At 40.6% G+C, this 20244-nt stretch overlaps 1 protein-coding gene across 3 annotated transcripts in view; it reads left to right on the top strand.

The window, feature by feature from the left end:
• Nucleotides 1-8894, top strand: part of LOC126183733 (uncharacterized) — a 69279-nt gene extending 60385 nt beyond the window's left edge. For all 3 annotated transcript variants that reach the window (XR_007536796.1, XR_007536797.1, XM_049925940.1), the window contains one exon: nt 7763-8894. Coding sequence is in view for 1 of the 3 variants with exons in the window: in XM_049925940.1 (XP_049781897.1) it covers nt 7763-7881 (119 nt within the window). In the remaining 2 variants the exon portion in view is untranslated. The remainder of the gene's footprint in view (nt 1-7762) is intronic.
• The last annotated feature ends 11350 nt before the right edge of the window (nt 8895-20244 follow it).

Genomic DNA, 20244 nt, shown 5'->3' with positions numbered 1-20244 from the left:
CAATTTCTTTCCTCCAACCATTTTAATTCACAAATATTGAACAGTTAATGCAAAGAAGTCCCTTTTTAACATGTGAGAACACTAGCCATGGATACTGTTCAAAGTGATTATGGTGCACTTGTTTGCATTCAACCTGTCCCCTCTTGTTGTGCTCGGAAGTAGGAAAGATATAACCTTTTTCAGGTTTCCTTGGAGCTGTGAGAAGCTTGTGTTTTATATCATCACTAATATTTCCTGATGCTAATATCTCCAAATAATTGCCAATATCCATGGGATTAAAGGAATCAGTTGATGAACTTTGTTGTGGGAGTTTCGACGAATTGCTGGGCTCTGCCTGTACATCTGGTGGTGTTTTTGTGGCTGAATGGTGACTGAAATCTGCAGATGTTTCTATTTTTCTTATCCTTATTACATAACAATCCATTGTATTATGTTGTTAAGACATAGGTAAATTAGATGCCAATTATTCTCAAATAAACACTTTATTCACACTGAAAAGTGCAACACTAGTACACTTAGCACTAAAACACACATGGTCACACTCCGCATATTCAAATGGTTCAAATGGCTCTGAGCACTATGGGACTTAACATCTATGGTCATCAGTTCCCTTCCGCATATTCCTAATATCACTAAGCACAACCCTGACTGAAGTCCATGGTAATAGCCAATAATCGCAGTTGTTCACTTTTAGTTACTTCCAACTTATTGCAACGGTTGTAGCTTTCAAACTGACATTCTGGCAGGGACTCTGATTCCCTTATATATGTGACTCAGTTGTTTTGAGAACATTCGCTGCCAGAATGTTCACTTACAGACTTTTATGGAGTGTGAATAAATACCTACTGTGAAAGCGACAAGCCAATATGTACCTTGCGACACACAATATAAGGTTGAGTTTTCAATGATGACATCATCCAGCAATTTATGTGTGTGAAAATTTTACTGTTGGTTCCATTTCTTTCTAGTGCATTTGATAGAAGGCCTATATAGTAACAATGTGTTTTTAGGAATCTTCTCGAAAGTTACTATTACCAGAGATATATGCATCAACAATTTCCCATACCTAACTCATGTTATGAGTTAGGTATGAGAAACTATCGTTATGTTATTAGTAAAAATATTATTACGAGTCTCATAACAATATTTTTACTGAGAAATTACTTTGAATTACTATTATTAATATTTCACAATCAACTGATCACTCTCACTTTTGACTAATCTTCACACTTGCACTTGCTACAACAAGGACTTTTTACTTATTCATTCTTCAGTCTTAAAATGTTTGCTTCTGAGTGTAAACTAGCTTCCTATTCGGCGAATAGTCTTTATTGATAATGCTATGTATTGAAGGTTCTCTGTAAAAGAAAACCATAAACTATTTGTGAATTTTCTCAAACAAATGCCAGACAGAATAACATATTGAGATCACTAGAATGGCCATGACTTTTCTCATAGGTATGCGTTAGCTATCTGTGTGCCACACAGAAACATATAAAATACAATGACCCGCATGTGTGTACTACATAGGAAAGTACAAATACTTGATGAATCAGTTCAGTCAAGTCAACTGATGAAAGAAATGAACAAATAGCTTGTGGGCTGACTGGTGGGGGTGGCATGGGTGACAATGCGGGCATCCCTGCAAGGGCCGACTGTCGTAAAGACTCAGCACAACCAGGAGCACCTCAGAAGATGTCTATCATAGCTTTGGACGAAACCTTCCATGGACCACAGCCATACAACCCGGAAGAATTCGTGGCAGTCGAAACATCTGGTCATGAAAGTCTTCATTGTATGACATACACTTTCTGTTTTTAGTGAGCGTACTCACTGACAGCAAAATTCACTTCATTTGCATCATTTTTTAGAAAAATATGGCTTGATCTCAAAAATCATCGCTGAAAACTTCTTGCTCCTTTGGTAACAAGATCAGATTTTAGTATAATGGCAGTTGGGCCAGGAAAGAGAAAGGTTGAGGGCTCAGATCCCAGTTAGTTGACTGATTTTCTTTTATTCTGCCTTTAATCTTGCCTGTACCTTGCAATGGCATGATGATATGCCAAGCATGACACATGGTTTGGATTCCACATTAAACTTTATGTCCACTTTTCCTGTAGCATTGTTGGTGTGGGTTATGGACATTGGGAAACTGAAATTGTTCAAGTGGTGTCCAATTGAAAGACTTCCACCAGCTGTTGAGTCACATGAAGTTATTGTTATTATTCCCATAACAATTTTGGAATGCCTGGTTTATCTTGCACAGTTGTTACAATACCCTTTATATTGCTATTCAGTTTCTGACTACTGTATCCAATTATGCCTGATCCAATTTTGCCTCATCCTCTTAAAGCATACAATTTCATGTTTTCACCATGAAGGTCATATATTCCATGTAAAATCTAGGTAATTGTCTACAACAGTAGGCCAATTTAGTGAAACATCAGATAAAGTTAATGTCTTTTCCAAATCAAAACTGATTAAGTACAATTGGGGCCTCTCTCCCATCTCATGTACCTATGAGCATAGTATACATCGGCCCAAACCTAGTGAGCCCCATTAACTTGGTCTGGAGTCCATCAATCCTGGCCAAGCTGACAAGGACGATCAACTACAGCTGTACTCTCACCATATTCAGAAACATACCAAATAGAAACAAAATCTGAGATACAGTACATATAAGTAATTGTGTAACATTGAACAATGGTTCACCACAGGGGTCAGCAGTTTTAACTTCTTACAGTGGTCCCTAATTTCCTGGACTAACCTTTCCAAGCAATTCATCTTTCCTCCCTTAAAAAAGAACCTATCATTCTGAATCTAGGAGTGCTGTTACCTGTTTTTATATGTTCTTCTAAGCTGTACTGGGAATGAGCCATCTGAATGTATTTCCAGATCACGCTTATTCTCTGTTTAGGAATTAAGTTGTTTGCAAACATGGTGACAAGTGGAAAAGAAAGCTTTAATTTCAGTGGTAAAAAAGCATGACAATAATGTAATGTCTTAATTATGAGACTGAAGGAATGCTTATCTAGTATGCAATTCATAATCAGTGCACAACGTATGGAAATAAATCAACTTAAATCATGAAATCATTAACTGATGCCACATAAAAACAGGCCGAGATATGCACAAGAAATCATATATCCTGCAGATAAGTGGATTAAACTTTCAAACAAACACAGTATTGACATAGTGATAGATAGTGTGAACAGTGTAAATTTTGTGCATGAAAATCCATATGAAGTACTTTTAGTTAAGACCTGTGTTGGTAAGGTTACTAATGAACCATCTGGAGATAAAAAGGACTGAGCAAAGGAGATAGGCTAACTGCACTGTAAAAAGAAAATGGACAAAAGTGACTGTGAACAATAAAAAGGTGCTGACCTCCAGTAATCAAACTGGGATGTTGTTGAACCACATGGGAAAAGTGATTGGGGACACTAGTACAAGAGAAAATGTAACACACCACAATAGTATATTTGAAACATGTAAACTTCTTTTAACAAGCACAGCTAAAATTTATTTTTTATGGATAGTTAAGGATGAGGAATAGTCACTGGATTAAGCAACAGAAGTGTTTATGAATTCAACGGCTTTTTGAAACACCAATTTGAAAGTTGTGACTGAAGTCAGCCATGGAAAATTATTGGTGCTGAACACAAATGATTTTTATGTTTTCCTCATTGGAGCACATGACATAGCAATGAACAAACAATACAAAAGAACAAAGATGGCATATTGCCATGGGTTACCAAAATGGTACTCTATAAATCAAGAAGTACAAAAAGCAATCAAAGAGGTTCAAAATATCTGCTCCAATTTAAGAATGCAACATTCGTGGATATAAGTGAACATGGAAGAAGGTTTCACACTACTCATGGCCTAGCCTCAACAGAGTGAGAAAGAAATTTATTACTTACAAGAGTTTAAAAACCGTAGGTATAAAATTAAATCTGAAGTATGACATCTCAAAAGCCTTACCTCTCAACAACAAAAGTGATGTGTTTAATTCTGTGAATAAGAAGTGTGTGGTAACAGAAGTGATATCTTTCAAGGGAAACACAGAAAGTAATAGCGTAGAGAGGAAATAGTAGAAATGAAAATATCACCCTGAACTGTGACAACAAGTAGTTACTGACCCCCAGCAGACTGAAAATCTCTTCAGGCAGCACTATGCAAACAACACAAAAAATATAACAATCAATAATGAGAAGACAGCAAAAACAATCAACAGAGCAAAGTAGATTCTTACCTCCACTCTGTTTATCTCTTTGATACTACCCTGAATGAAATCAGTCATATAGCAAAAATCTTCAAAAAAGTCCTTGGAAACTGAGGGGATTCTAGACTTCATCATAAAGGAATATATTATAAACACTGCAACACTCCTTGCAGAAATAATTAACTCATCCTATTCAACAGGAAGCTTTGCTGGCTGTCCTGAAGCTACAAAAATGACAGCTGTTCACAAAAAAGGTGACAAAGCTAATTTAGGAAATTATAAGCTTTTCTTTTTATTATCAGCTTTTGGCAAACTCACTGAAAGATTCATGTCTAAGAGATTAATGAAATTCCTGGACAAGAAGAAAATCCTCACTGATGTCCAGTATGGTTTCCAGAAAAATAAATCCATTATTAATGCCATCTATAATTTTTTACAAAATGCCCTAGAAGCAATGAGCATAAAGCAAAATGCTGCTAATATTTTCTTAGAGTTTAGCAAAGCTTTTTACATCTTGGACCACAGAATCCTGTGGGAAAAGCTCAAAAGTACTTCACAAATTGGAAACAGAAAGTAGTACTAACACATGAGCTAAATGATAGTACTGGAACATATTTTTCAGAGGCAGGAATAAGATGTGGAGTCTCCCAAGGATCCAATCTTGAGCCTATTGTTTTCCTTCTGAAATAAACAACATAAATCTCAGCATTGAATCACAAATAAATACCTAATTTACAGATGACGCTCATATCTTTCTTGGAGCAAATGGCCCAAGACAACTACAAGCAAACATAAATAAAGCCACCTATCAGCTAAATGACCGTTTTGAAGCAAATAAGATAAGAATAAATGCATCCAAAATAACTTTTCTATGCTTTTGTTTAAATAGGGTAGCACCCAACACCTTTGTGGCATAAACGCCAGTAGAATTACACTCTCACTGGAAGCAAAATTATTAAGCGTGTGGCTTCAACATGATTTCAAATGGCAGACTCACATAACAAAATCAAATGTGACACTTAAGAAAGTATGCCACAGCCTACATTTACTTTTACACAAAGCAAGCTTCCACACTGTTGGAGTTGCATACTTTACCCAGTTCCACAGCATTCTACAGTATGGGGTCACAGTGTGGTGTAACGCAACTCATCTTCCTGAGCCAAAAACGAACTGTAAGAACAATGCACCAAGCGTGACAAACAGATTCCTGCAGGCCACTCTTTCAGTAGTTTTTGCTCTCTCCCCTGTATTTTTATTCTAGAAACATTTAAATGTATGAGGGAGAATTTAAAAGAGATAAAAACTTTAATGTCATGAACATTATACCAGCCAAAAGGCAAACCCCATGTCCAGCCACTGTAGACAACAGCGTTTAAAATATCCATTAAGAATAGGGCTATAGACATGTACCATGGTCTCCCACTTAAAATGAAAATTATTTTCTCATTTTCATTGTTTTATAAATCCCTAAGTTGTTATTAGATCACTACTTTTATTCAGTGGCAGAATTTTTAGATGGCGTGAAGTACAGAGACTTCAAATGGCTCTATGGACTATGGTACTTAACATCTGAGGTCATGAGTCCCCTAGAACTTAGAACTACTTAAACCTAACTAACCTAAGGTTCTACACACACATTCATGCCCGAGGCAGCATTCGAACCTGCGACCGTAGCGGTTGCACAGTTCCAGAATAAAGCGCCTAGAACTGCTCGGCCACCACGGCCGGGCACAGAGCCTTCAAGCAAAACGAAGACAATTGCTACTGCTGCTAATGGAAGACCAAATAGAGTTAATTTGTTAACATCCCACAGTCTGTAGGGATTTACTGGATGAGTAAAGAATGAGGAATTTTAGTATGTTCCAAATGGCATCTTGCCCTACATACAACTAATCCTTCTCTGTTTTTTTCTTTTTTCTGCCTGTGTATCATTTACATTCACCAATTAGGCTCCAGGAACCTGTTCTAACTTCGGCATCTTCACTCCATCGCTTCCTGAGCTGATATACATGCCTTGTTGCACTCTGTCTACATTTTGCTTCCATTTCTACTTATACACAGATCTAAAAAAGTCTTGCATCGTCTTGGTTCTGAGAGTTCTGGAAACTGTACAGAAAATTGGAATAGAGATCAACATAAACATCATTTCCACCCTTTTCATTGCTCATGAAAACCACATATTGTGTGTTGTACGACCATACAGCGAGATCTTCACAGATGGTCGTCCAGATTGCTGTACACACCGGTACCTCTAATACCCAGTAGCACACCCTCTTTCATTGATGCATGCCTGTATTCATCGTGGCATACTATCCACAAGTTCATCAAGGCACTGTTTGTCCAGATTGTCCCACTCCTCAATGGCGATTCGACGTAGATCCCTCAGAGTGGTTGGTGGCTCACATCGTCCATAAACAGCCCTTTTTAATCTATCCCAGGCATTTTCGACAGGGTTGATGTCTGGAGAACATGCTGGCCACTCTAGTGGATTGATGTCATTAACCGGAAGGAAGTCATTCACAAGATGTGGACGATGTGGGGGCGCAAATTGTCATCCCTGAAGATGAATGCCTCACCAATATGGTGCCAATATGGTTGCACTATCGGTCAGAGTATGGCATTCATGTATCGTACGGCCACTACGACGTCTTCCATTACCACCAGCGGCATACGTCGGCCCCACATAATGCCACCCAAAATATCATTGAACCTCCACCTTGCTGCACTCGCTGCTGGGCAGTGTGTCTAAGGCGTTCAGCCTGATGAGGTTGCCTCCAAACACATCTCTGATGGTTGTCTGGTTGAATTCATATGCAACACTCATTGGTGAAGAGAACGTGATGCCAATCCTGAACGGTCCACTCAGCATGTTGTTGGGCCCATCTGTACTGCACTGCATGATGTCATGGTTGCAAGGATGGACCTCACCCTGGACGTTGGGAGTGAAATTGTGCATCATGCAGCCTATTGTGCACAGTTTGAGTCGTAACACGATGCCCTGTGGCTGCACAAAAAGCATTATTCAACATGGTCAGTTGCTTTTTGGGGATCAAGAAATATTGCCCCTCCTTGACACCCTTGGTCCATGGCTTTCAGGATGATTCAGTAGCAGAAGTAGTTGTGCTAGTAGTAGTAGTAGTAGTAGTAGTAGTAGTAGTAGCCATTTATTTATCCAGAGATCATAACCTGCAATGATGTTAGACACACCTGGGTCATATTTGACTTTTTGATCTATTCCCAACTAGGGATATGCCTGTACTTATTTTTAAGCAGATTCTATGTGTATGATCAGTATTATCTTGTGGAGAGTTACCTTCAAGGTCATCCCCTCACCCCCCCCCCCCCCCCCCCGTATTGTCTTGTGGAGAGTTACCTTCAAGGTCATCCCCTCACCCCCCCCCCCCCTGTATTGTCTTGTGGAGAGTTACCTTCAAGGTCATCCCCCCCCCCCCCCCCCCCCATTGCTACATGGTATATTCAATAGTAATAAAAATTAATTTCATTATTATTCCAACTACTTGAGTTTCATCATTCCAGGTCTGTATGCTGTAGTGAGAGGCCCATCAGTATCAGCAGAGTCATTCTTCTCAAAAACGGCGGCAAACATTACCACTGTTTATGAGGAACGACATTTTGATGTTACACTATGTGTATAAATTAATGACATTGTGGCATAGCCTGCAAAATGGTGGTTAATTTTAATGTAAGTTATGACATAAAATTGATGTTACAGTGTGTAACTGTTTCACTAGCATTTTATAATGTCATGGCACATTCTGCAAGGGGTGGAAAACATTTGTTCTTCCACTCCTTTAGGGTAATTATGTGTGTTGGAATGTCATCAAAGTTAAAAGTCGTAGCCAATATTACCATAATTAATGGTCCAAAATGATGCCATCAAGTCTGATACCTTAATTAACATTATCAACATCAAAGTATTGGACATATCCGGCCCAATAGCTGAACAGTCAGCACGTTGGATTGCCACACACGGGGGCCCAGGTTTGGTGCCCGGCTGGGGAGGGAGATTTTCTCCCCTCAGAGACTGGGTGTTGTGCTGTCCTCATCATCATTTCATGCCCACTGTCGATGTGCAAGTCGCCCAATGTGGCATTGCGCTCAATAAGACTTGCAGTTGGCAGTCAAACTTCTCGACTGGGAACTCCCGGCCACTGATGCCATACGCTCATTTCCATTTCCAGTGTTGGATATATTTTGAATGCACCCAGTAGATGGAAATGGCTGAATCTACCCCATGCCTGTGGATACTAGCCGTCTCCAACTGCTGAAGCTGATTCCCAATCACCTCCTCAGTCCCGATATAATTTATTCAGCAAATTTAACCAAATATAATGACTGAAAAGAAAAGCAAAATAATTACATATTTTAACTGATTATAAAAGAAATAAAATAAAATAAAAATAAAATCTCAAGCATGAGAAAAAATTTAGATTTGTGAGTGAAGGGATAAAATATTTTAAAAAATTCTAAAAATATTCTTACTTTTTAAAAATGTAATAAAACCTTTTCTTATAAATTAAACCACAGAATATGACTAACATATGATAAGAATTTAAGTTGAATAAAATATTTTTAATGAGGGAAAAATATTTTTAACAAACCAAGAGAGAAAAAAGTCAAAACTAATATTTACAAAACCATTTTTAAACCATCTTTAATTATAGAATATTTTAAAAGCAAGGAACACAGAGTATTGAATATATGCTAAATTATAATGATGATAATTGGTATGAAGATCAGGAATTTGTTTTTAATTATAAAGAATGTATTATAGATATTTGTGAACACGAGAAAAATCAATTTTTTTCTTTTTTATAACTTTAAAAGAATTTGAGAACTACCAGAAAGATATTGGTGATTTATTATTATACATTTATTGTGATAATTATATTTGTTTATCAAAAACTATTGTGAATATTGTGATTTGCAAATGTAATTAAAGATTATATAAAATTTTATATAGTATTTTTACAAGTTTCTCACTCAATAACCAAAAAATAGAAGATAATTTTTGTATTGATTTAATGATTTTCAGTTAATATCCTGTGTTGAGTATCAAATGTTATATTTTTCTTGCCACACATTATTTTATAAACGATAGTATGATTAGAAATTTTATCACTTAATGTGAAACATAATTTCATACTAGTTTCTTGGATAGCTAACACATTCATTCTCCTAGACACAACTATATCAAAAATAGGATAATTCTCTATGAATATGAATGGATTTACATCGACATTGCTGTTTAGTTGTGTGACTTGCTTAAAATCTTGGAAAACATCATAAGCATTTAGAAAATGATTTGGTTGACCTACATTCCACATTACTTGAGTAGAAACTTCATTTTTAGCATTCTTTATAGAGATATTCTGTAATTTAACATGATCAAATAAAGAAGAATCAGTCAGCTGATTATTTTTTCGATTAGTTTGAAGAATCACAAACCTAAAATAATGCATATCAAATTCTTCAGAATTATGGTAACTGGTGATATTTATTCAAAATTTCTTTTTGTACTTAATCCTGCAATTTCAATGGTTCATGATTAAATGAAAGAAATTAGAATTTTTGGATTTTTTACTCTTTCTTGTTGCAACTCGAGTGAATACTCTGGCTTGTACCTGACTACAGAAACACGAATTTCCATTGATTCCACAACATTTTCACCTTCCTAAGGAGGTGTATCTTTTATTTCAACTCCAGCTTTATTACAGCCAGACCATCAAAGAATGGCACTGTTTGCACTAGAACTCCAGGGAAAAAGTACAGCCAAAGCTCCTTCCCACATAACTTCCTTGCAGTCTTTAAGGAACCCACCAAACAAATCTAGTGGAAAGAGTAGTTCATTTTTCTTACTCTTTATCTTCCCATTATTGAGGATATGACCCTCCATGGTTAACTCATGGGCTAGAGATGAAGTCAACTGGATAAGAACAGATGAAGAAAAGAAAGGATAGTCCATCCTAGACAAAATAATGTTACCTTTCTTTATGGTGATAACATGGAATAGCTTTTCCACATAGCCATCAATCAATTTTTTATTGAATTTTTCATCATATGTTGGATAATCTGTACCATCAGCTCCACTAACACTGAAGCTCCTATACAACTGTGCACCATTAAGATGGCTTTAACCATCACCAATATGAATATAAATCTCTGTCTCCTTACTACGACTATTTACATTATTTTTAGTCTTCTCATCTACAGGGAATGAGTAAAATTGGTGGGTCTCAATCTTATTCATTTATAAAGTATAAAATTTACTGAGACATTTCTAAAACAACTGTTACATAATCACCATGGAAGTCAATCAAATTTTCATTTTCTTCTGTTACAGCTATTTCTAAATTGTGTATAGAATCAAAAATTGTCATATGTACAGAATAATGTGGGTTGTGAAATAATGGTGCACCAAATTCTGTATTGGGTTTCAATGAAACAATAATATTAGTTTTTCTATAAAAGTGGCCGCTCTGTTTACATACATTCCATCAGCCAAATTAAAATTTATATTGGAATAGAATAGAATAATTTTAGGCCCATAATTGCCAATAGTTTTTTCATTGGCTTCAATAAATTAGTTGTTGCTTTCTAATACACTTCAATGCTATCCTTTATGTCCATATATTATTTGACATCACTCTCAGTAATAACTTTATTTAAAATTTCATCAGCTTTAATGTGAATATAGGATTTTTTTGTGTAAGTAAATTTTTCTAAATTTTTCAAGCTATATTGTCCAAGGGGAATTTATATCATTTCCCCCTCACAATACATTTTATTATTTTCTGATGTGATATGTGTAATTAGAAATGTTGTTTAAAAACCAACTAGTGACACATTACCATAGCTATAGGTACTGACAGTCTTGTTTTGAGTGCAGATGACGTACTACTCAACTTAAATAGGAGACTCATTTATATTAATAAAAAAATTACATAATTAAGTGAATAAACTGACTGGGATCCAAAAATAAGAATAGCAGAGAAGAAACAGAAGAATAAGCATGGCAAGCTCTTGCCTGGCTCTATTCAATGTGCAATAATAGGTCTAAGCAAATGTGGGAAAACACTGATGAGTTACAATTATATTCTAGCTCCAGGATGCCCAAAGTGGAATAAAATAACTCATTTGTATGTTTATTCTGAAATCTTGGATCAACCAAAATATTCATAATTTATAAAAATGTGAACAAAAAGCAGAAGAGAAAAATAATGAGAAGCTCAACAAATTTATCAAAAATAATGATGAAATTAAACCATTGAATGGTTATCACGATACTTCAGTCGTAGTGTTAGATGATTTGAGTCATGAAAATCAGGATGTAGTTAGAGAATATTTTACTAGAGGAAAACACAAAAGAATAGATTGTTTTTATTTAGCCCAGTCATACTCAAAGATATCAAAACAATTAGTAAGATACAATAGAATTTTTAAAAGTATTTTTAGACAAGATGACACAAATTTAAATCATATTTATCACAAGTTGTTGGTGGTGATTTCAAGTTTTTAAAGAAATGTGTTTTTAAAGAAATGTGTAGTAAATGCTGGAATGAAGATAAATTTGGTTTTATTACTATAGATATGACATGAAAAATTAATGATTGTAAGTACAGAGATAAGATAAAAATTGTTTGAAAACATAGGCATAAAAAATAAAAGTTAAACATAACAATAAACATTACAGGTAAGTGTTAGAAGTTAAAAAATATATTATTAATGATTTTTGACCTTAATAAACATTTTCTAAATATGATCATCCGAAAGGACTTAGTACAACGGTCCTGTATGATCCAGAAGTTGTTAAAAAGGCTAAAGGAAATAGAAAGATAAATGAGCAAATAAAAGACAAATTTAAAAAATCAAAGAAACATCCCAGAACAGAATATGAAAACAATAAAAAAGAAGATCAGCCGGTTATTGATTCAATCTAAAAAGTAAAACAATGAATTGAAGGTTTAGATGATGATATTCTGAAAGCTATAGAAGAAAACAGGGAAGTCGAAAAGCAGATGGTTCCTTATAAATATTTTGAAGAATTTAATAACATACTAGCAACTGACACTATGATACTGATAAAAGACATTAAATATTAAGCAAAAAAAAAAAAAAAACCAAGATTTATTGAAAAAATATCAAGAAGAGGTTAAAAACAGAGACAAGCAATCCACTAAAAATGTAAACATAAGTGAATAAATGATAGAATATATTAATCATAGTGAAGATCAAGTTTTTGGATAAAGACCTGTTGGCACATTTAATTTTGTTAGTAAATTAACATTAAAATGTGATAGAAATAAAATAAGCATAAGAATATTGAGGTACAAATGGATAAATGAATCTCTTAAAAAACAGATTAGTATGGGAGTTATGGGTGAAAAATTTGATGATGTTGATTTATCAAATTCTGCATATTATTTGTGCCATTCAGGAGCATTATATTCTGATAAAAATCCAAATGAAATAAAGTCAAGTAATGTATTAAATATAATAAATTGATAAAAAATGTTTCTTTTGGAGTTGATGATTTATGGCAAGCAGATCTAGTGGCAATGGATTCTGGAAAAATAAAAGGAATTTGGAAAATAAACAAAGGATATAAATATTGATCTTTAATGAGGTTTTTTTTCAAAATTTGTTTTGGCTATTCCAGCTAAAGACAAGACAGGCAGAAATGTAATTGATGATTTTCAAAAAACATTTAGAGACCAAATTCTAAAAATTTTATGAAGAGATAAAGAATTTTGTAATACAGATTTTTCAAGAACTTAAAAATATGTATCTGTAGCGATTGTACAGTAATAACCTGTACTTCCGTCCATACCTACACTCCTGGAAATTGAAATAAGAACACCGTGACCCATTGTCCCAGGAAGGGGAAACTGTATTGACACATTACTGGGGTCAGATACATCACATGATCACACTGACAGAACCACAGGCACATAGACACAGGCAACAGAGCATGCACAATGTCGGCACTAGTACAGTGTATATCCACCTTTCGCAGCAATGCAGGCTGCTATTCTCCCATGGAGACGATCGTAGAGATGCTGGATGTAGTCCTGTGGAACGGCTTGCCATGCCATTTCCACCTGGCGCCTCAGTTGGACCAGCGTTCGTGCTGGACGTGCAGACCGCGTGAGACGACGCTTCATCCAGTCCCAAACATGCTCAATGGGGGACAGATCCGGAGATCTTGCTGGCCAGGGTAGTTGACTTACACCTTCTAGAGCACGTTGGGTGGCACGGGATACATGCGGACGTGCATTGTCCTGTTGGAACAGCAAGTTCCCTTGCCGGTCTAGGAATGGTAGAATGATGGGTTCGATGACGGTTTGGATGTACCGTGCACTATTCAGTGTCCCCTCGACGATCACCAGTGGTGTACGGCCAGTGTAGGAGATCGCTCCCCACACCATGATGCCGGGTGTTGGCCCTGTGTGCCTCAGTCGTATGCAGTCCTGATTGTGGCGCTCACCTGCACGGCGCCAAACACGCATACGACCATCATTGGCACCAAGGCAGAAGCGACTCTCATCGCTGAAGACGACACGTCTCCATTCGTCCCTCCATTCACGCCTGTCGCGACACCACTGGAGGCGGGTTGCACGATGTTGGGGCGTGAGCGGAAGACGGCCTAACGGTGTGCGGGACCGTAGCCCAGCTTCATGGAGACGGTTGCGAATGGTCCTCGCCGATACCCCAGGAGCAACAGTGTCCCTAATTTGCTGGGAAGTGGCGGTGCGGTCCCCTACGGCACTGCTTAGGATCCTACGGTCTTGGCGTGCATCCGTGCGTCGCTGCGGTCCGGTCCCAGGTCGACGGGCACGTGCACCTTCCGCCGACCACTGGCGACAACATCGATGTACTGTGGAGACCTCACGCCCCACGTGTTGAGCAATTCGGCGGTACGTCCACCCGGCCTCCAGCATGCCCACTATACGCCCTCGCTCAAAGTCCGTCAACTGCACATACGGTTCACGTCCACGCTGTCGCGGCATGCTACCAGTGTTAAAGACTGCGATGGAGCTCCGTATGCCACGGCAAACTGGCTGACACTGACGGCGGCGGTGCACAAATGCTGCGCAGCTAGCGCCATTCGACGGTCAACACCGCGGTTCCTGGTGTGTCCGCTATGCCGTGCGTGTGATCATTGCTTGTACAGCCCTCTCGCAGTGTCCGGAGCAAGTATGGTGGGTCTGACACACCGGTGTCAATGTGTTCTTTTTTCCATTTCCAGGAGTGTATATATATGTCTTTGCTATATTTATGATCTTTGGGTCTGCTTCGCCAGAGAATAAGAGAACTCGGGTGTTTAGTCTTGCACTGTGATGTTAACCTGTGAACGTTATCCAAATAAATCATTATTGTGCTGTAAGAAGTTGGTTTATGGGACTCAATACCTACCAAAACTCTACATTGGTGACCCCAGACAAGTTAATTCCACGTAACGCGAGTTATTGTCGCTCAGTTACGGAATTTTCGAACAAACTATGTTACCGACAATGCATCCGAACAACGATACTGTGCCAATCACCAGATTATCGGTTCCGCCTACTACGGACGTTTTAATTGACTTAGAATCAGGTTTTCTTTCCACAGTGCTTCCGCATAATAGTGCTCCGAATGTGTGTTTACCCACATGGAATTCTTCGACACCTCGTGTGACCATTAACCGTTACAGTGTTAACTCAGGCATGTCACAATCACAGTTCTGCGGTTTTCCTGACTCCATGGTACAACATTTTTCGCTGTTTGAGCCGAATTGTGATATATCACTAAATGTTGCACAACTTGCTCAACGGACCAATTTGTGTGTACCGCTGATCGTGGACAGTGCAGTGCACTACCTTCACTGGACTCAATACCAAACCAGTTCTGTATGGCTCAGAAGGCTATTCAAGACCAAACTTTCTCGCCGCAACTGCCAACCATGGTTTCTGTCATGCCTGCCGCGCCGTGTGTTTGGGGAACAATTCTGCCCGCTAACATGACAACCGTGACGGTTGCAACTGCGCCTCGCTTCGACGGCGACATTTCAGTGTATTTTGTGCCTGACTCGGATACTTTTCATACATCCCCACCGCCGCCCACAATTCCAGTGCAATCGATCACCACTGCCGTGTCGGACTCCAACCTGGCTACGTGCGACAACATCGCCTTGACGGCTCTTCCTGCACCGCAGCAACATCTCAAGTGGCTCCACAACCAACCTGTGTCGCACATCTCTGCGCTGTTGAGTACAGGTCAGTCACTGCCCACTGCTAATGCAGGTTCTGCCCTCGTTTCCTCAGCCCAGTTTATGGTACCCCCATCCTGTGGCCCACCCTCGTCTGCTGCCTCACTGTACTATCCACCAGCTCAAAAGCCTGACTTACCGCCATTTAATCAGGCTAACCCACACATATGGTTTGTCATTGTGGACAGTATTTTTCATTTTCTCTGAATTCACGAGAATGACACAAAATTTGCTCTCCTTGTCAGTCACCTCCATAATTTCACGGAGTTATTTTCTGATATTATACTTGACCCACCTGCACATGACAAATATGTTGCACTTAAACAAGCTATTATTGAGCGTGCTTCATGCTCCGAAACTGAATTGTTACGCCAAGCAATTTATCACAAACCACCTGGAGACCAGTCTCTGTCCCAGTACTGGCGATACTTACGAGCTATGGTTCCTAAAGAAGCCCTGCCAGACTACTCCCTTTGGACTATTGGTTGGATAAATTCCCTTTAACCTTGCAGTTAATGCTCTTGCCACAGAGACACCTTCCCCTAGATGCTAAGCTGCGCCTAGCACATGAAGCGTATGTCCTATTCAAATCCCATCAACCAGTTGCTGGTTCCAACAGAGTTTCATCGAACAGTCATTACACCTTCCTACATCCCCCAGCGACCATGCAGGACGTGATGCACTCTTCGTCAACTGAGGTTGGGAACTCCGCACACGCAGTCACACAACCGGCTACAAGTGCCAGCATTAAACCACACACCAAACCGACCGCGCCCGGTACCGGGTCATCCGCCCGACAGACAGATGACTCCACGGCTTCTACCAACAGCAACAGGGCTCTGTCATCAATCTGCTGGTACCATGCAACATTCGGTGATAAAGCCGCGAAGTGCCGCGCGCCCTGCTACACTTTAAACTCCGCGGACGGAGCGGTTTAGGTGCACTACTCTGTCCTAATGAGCCTCTGCGCCTACAATCATGCTCTAATTTTTTGAGCCTTCCGACGCCATCTGCGTGCCAGTACATATATGATCATAAGTATATTACGTGCCTCTATGACCCCTGCCACTGACTCTGCTCCACCTGTTGAGCTTTTTGTGGCTAACCGCACACGCATTCCTGTCACCGGCACAGCTCTCGTCCATCTTGATTTCATTCCCATGGTCCTTCTGCATAGCTTCAGTTGATGAACCCGTCATTGGTATAGACTTCCTCCATCACTACAAGCTATCAGTGGACATCGACGATTCTTCTTTACTCTCAAAATCAGGCATTCGCATTCCATTCTCGACACGCACCACCGACACCTCATCCTCTATCATCGAGGAATGTTGCCTTTGTGCGGCACTCTCCATCGATTTGGCTACAAACACGTCTTCTCTCAACCACCTCCAACGTGAATCCTCAGCCCTCATCGTTGACAACAGCATTCTTCGGTGCCGTCTTTGTGAATTACAGGCGGAAATCGACTCCTGCGACTGCACAATTGCATCTCTTACTCCGCTCCACAACGTTGTTTTGCCGCCGGACCTCTCCTTTTCTGGTTGCTGTGTTCGATATGACACTGGGGCTACCAATGCCACGGACGCAGCACCCGTGGCTGACACCTCGCCGACCCAGCATGATGCCACGGTGCCAAGGGTTATCGAGTGGCAACCGGTTGCCACCAAAACCCCACCACACTGCCACAACACCGGACATGCCTTACACATGCCCTAGTTGCCTGTAGCTGTCACCACAACGCCTCCACCACTGACCTACGAGGTGCCGGTTGCAGTAATGATGCCCGTTCTGAGCTCTGCTGCCACACATGCTGCCACCGCCACCACATCCACACCGACGCCCTCGGGGCGCCACATACAGGTCAGTCCAGCATCTCCCTGTGTTGCTCCGCTAGGACAGTCAGGTCTACAACTCCACACATCAGTGTGCAAAGTAACAACGGGTACTGTACATCATATTTTCACGACACCGGGACCGCTGATGAGACACAAAGTCCGCAGGCTTAATCCAGAAAAACTCCTGAGTGCACGTGCCATCATATCCGAACTCTTAGATGCCAACATCATCAGATGCTCTAGGAGCAATTGGTCGTCTCCTATTCATTTAGTAGATAAACCCGATGGCACGTACAGACTTTGCGGCAACTACCGCACTTTGAATTCCAGAACAATCATGGGTAACTATCTGGTGCCACATATTCAGGAATTCACACAGTGGTTACATGGCTCTCAGGTTTTCTCAGTGATAGACTGTAAAAAAAGCGTACCACCAGATGCCGACGGCACCAGACGATATCAAAAAGACGGCAATTATCACACCCATCAGGTTAAAAAATGCTGCACAAACCTGGCAGAGATTTATTGTCGAGCTGTTACGACCTTTCCTTTTTGCATATGCATATTTAGATTACATTTTAATCTTCTCACCCTCTAGCGAGGATCATCAATCCCATCTATGTGCTGTCACAGACGCTTTGTCAAGTGCAGGTGTTTAAATCAACCAGGACGAATCACAACTTGGGATTTCACAAGTAACTTTCCTCGGACACGTGGTTTCCGCTGCAGGTATCGCTCCACCACCCCCTTGCGTGCAGGTAATTACCAACGTCCCACGACCGAATGACTTTCAAGGGTAACGACGGTTCCTTGGCATGGTTAACTTTTATAGAAGACACATTCCCCATGCCGCAGCTTTACAACTTCCGCTTACCGATGCACTTCGCAGGAAGAATACTTCAGGCACGTGCAAAGTTCAATGGACAGATGAAATGATGACGGCTTTCGACAAACTCAAAACGGCCATTCAGACAGCGGTGACTCTTTCACACCCTATGCTGGATGCACAGCTTTCGCTTATGACAGATGCAAGTGACTAGTCGGCACCGTGCTCCACCAACATTTAGGTAGTTCTGTCGAACCGCTACACTTCTTTTCACAAAAACTGTCACCTGCTCAGACTAAATGGTCAGCTTTTGATAGAGAACTTTTCGTGGTTTACGCCGCCATTCGCCACTTTCAGGATGACATCAAGGAACATGCCGTTGTCATTTACACCAACCACAAAACCCTTGCAGAGACGATCTGCAATCTGAGCGCCTACACACTCCGCACATTTCACAGTTTTCAACCGATGCATGACATGTTCGCGGTTCCGATAATGTGGTCGCTGATTTTTGGTCAAGGATCACAGTGGTCTCAGCTGACATATCCCTCACTGAACTTGCACACCGCCATCGGACTGAACATGAAACTCATGCTGAGTTTGACAGCTCAACCTCAACTCTTCGATTTGAAGACTGTCCGCTCCCGGACTCAGACTTTACACTAAGGTGTGACATTTCAACCGGACGACCTCGACCATGTGTCCCGCCGTCCATGCAACAACCCATTTTCCATGCACTCCATGATTTAGCACACCCAGGCATCCGGGCCACGATCCGCCTTGTGACTGAACGTTTTGTGTGGCCTGGCGTACGTCAGGACTGCAAACGGTGGGCACAAGCATGTGTGGCGTGCCAACGTAGCAAGGTTTCCCGTCACACCCACCCTCCTCTCGCCCCCTTTGATGTACGTACCAGACGTTTTCACCACGTCCACATTGACATCGTGGGACCCCTACCCCCTGCGGGCCCATTTAACTACTTATTCACAATGATAGCCAGAGCGACCTTTTGGGTCGAGGCCATGCCCATCACTGACGGTTCCGCCACAACGATAGTCTGCAGCTTTATCGAGTCATGGATCTCACGTTTTTGTTGTCCCTCCTCTATAACAACGGACCAGGGGTGCCAGTTTGAAGCGAACCTCTTCGCACAGCTCTGTTAACTGTGCGGTGTAGACAGATTCCGTACGACAGCTTACCAACCTCAGAGCAATGGCCTGGTGGAGAAGTTTCACCGCACCTTAAAAGCAGCAATCATGGCACATGGGGGCCATTGGACAGAAACCCTCCCGTCGGTTTTACTGGGCTTGTGAACTGCAGTCAAGGAGGATCTAAATGCTTCACTTGCAGAGGTGTTGTACGGGGAACCACTCGTCCTCCCCGCTGAATACGTCGACGACTCACCTCCGTTGCCAACTGTTGACTTACCCCCTTTATTGGAGCGAGTACGATCTGTTATCTCGAAACTCAGCGTGCCAGCTCCCAAGATGCACTCGGCGCCACGAGTTTTTGTCCACAGACAGTTGGCAACCTGCACACATGTCATGTTACGCAACGACACAATTCGCGGAGCTTTACATCCACCTTATTCAGGCCCACATCTGGTGGTCCGACGGGGTGTAAATACCATGGACATTGATATTAATCATAAAACAGTTACTGTTTTGACACATCACGTGAAACCAGCCTGGACGCTCTCCAAACAATCGGATGAACCTGTCCCAGCTGCCGCCCTGCCCACTCCGCCTGTTGCTCACTCTGACACGACCTACGATAATGTGTGTAATGAGTATTCAGGTGATGATACTGCGTGTGACAATGATGATGCATGCGGGAGGCCATACTGCGTGTGACGATGTCTCCCCCTCCCTAGTGCACGATGCCGAACGACGATCGTGGGCTGGCTGCCGCCTCGTTCCCCCGCGCTACCTAGAGGATTATGACTGCAATTAGACAGTTTTTTGTGTATATTTCTTGCACTATACTTTTCAGCATTACTTGACACTCAGTGATTGTGCATTGATTACCACTAATTTTGACATTTTTCACAATGTACCGATGTGTACCTTTTGCTTTCTTAATGTAC

The sequence above is a fragment of the Schistocerca cancellata genome, chromosome 4, assembly GCF_023864275.1.
Source record: "Schistocerca cancellata isolate TAMUIC-IGC-003103 chromosome 4, iqSchCanc2.1, whole genome shotgun sequence".
Lineage (NCBI taxonomy): Eukaryota > Metazoa > Arthropoda > Insecta > Orthoptera > Acrididae > Schistocerca > Schistocerca cancellata.
This window is presented reverse-complemented; position numbering and strand designations above follow the sequence as displayed.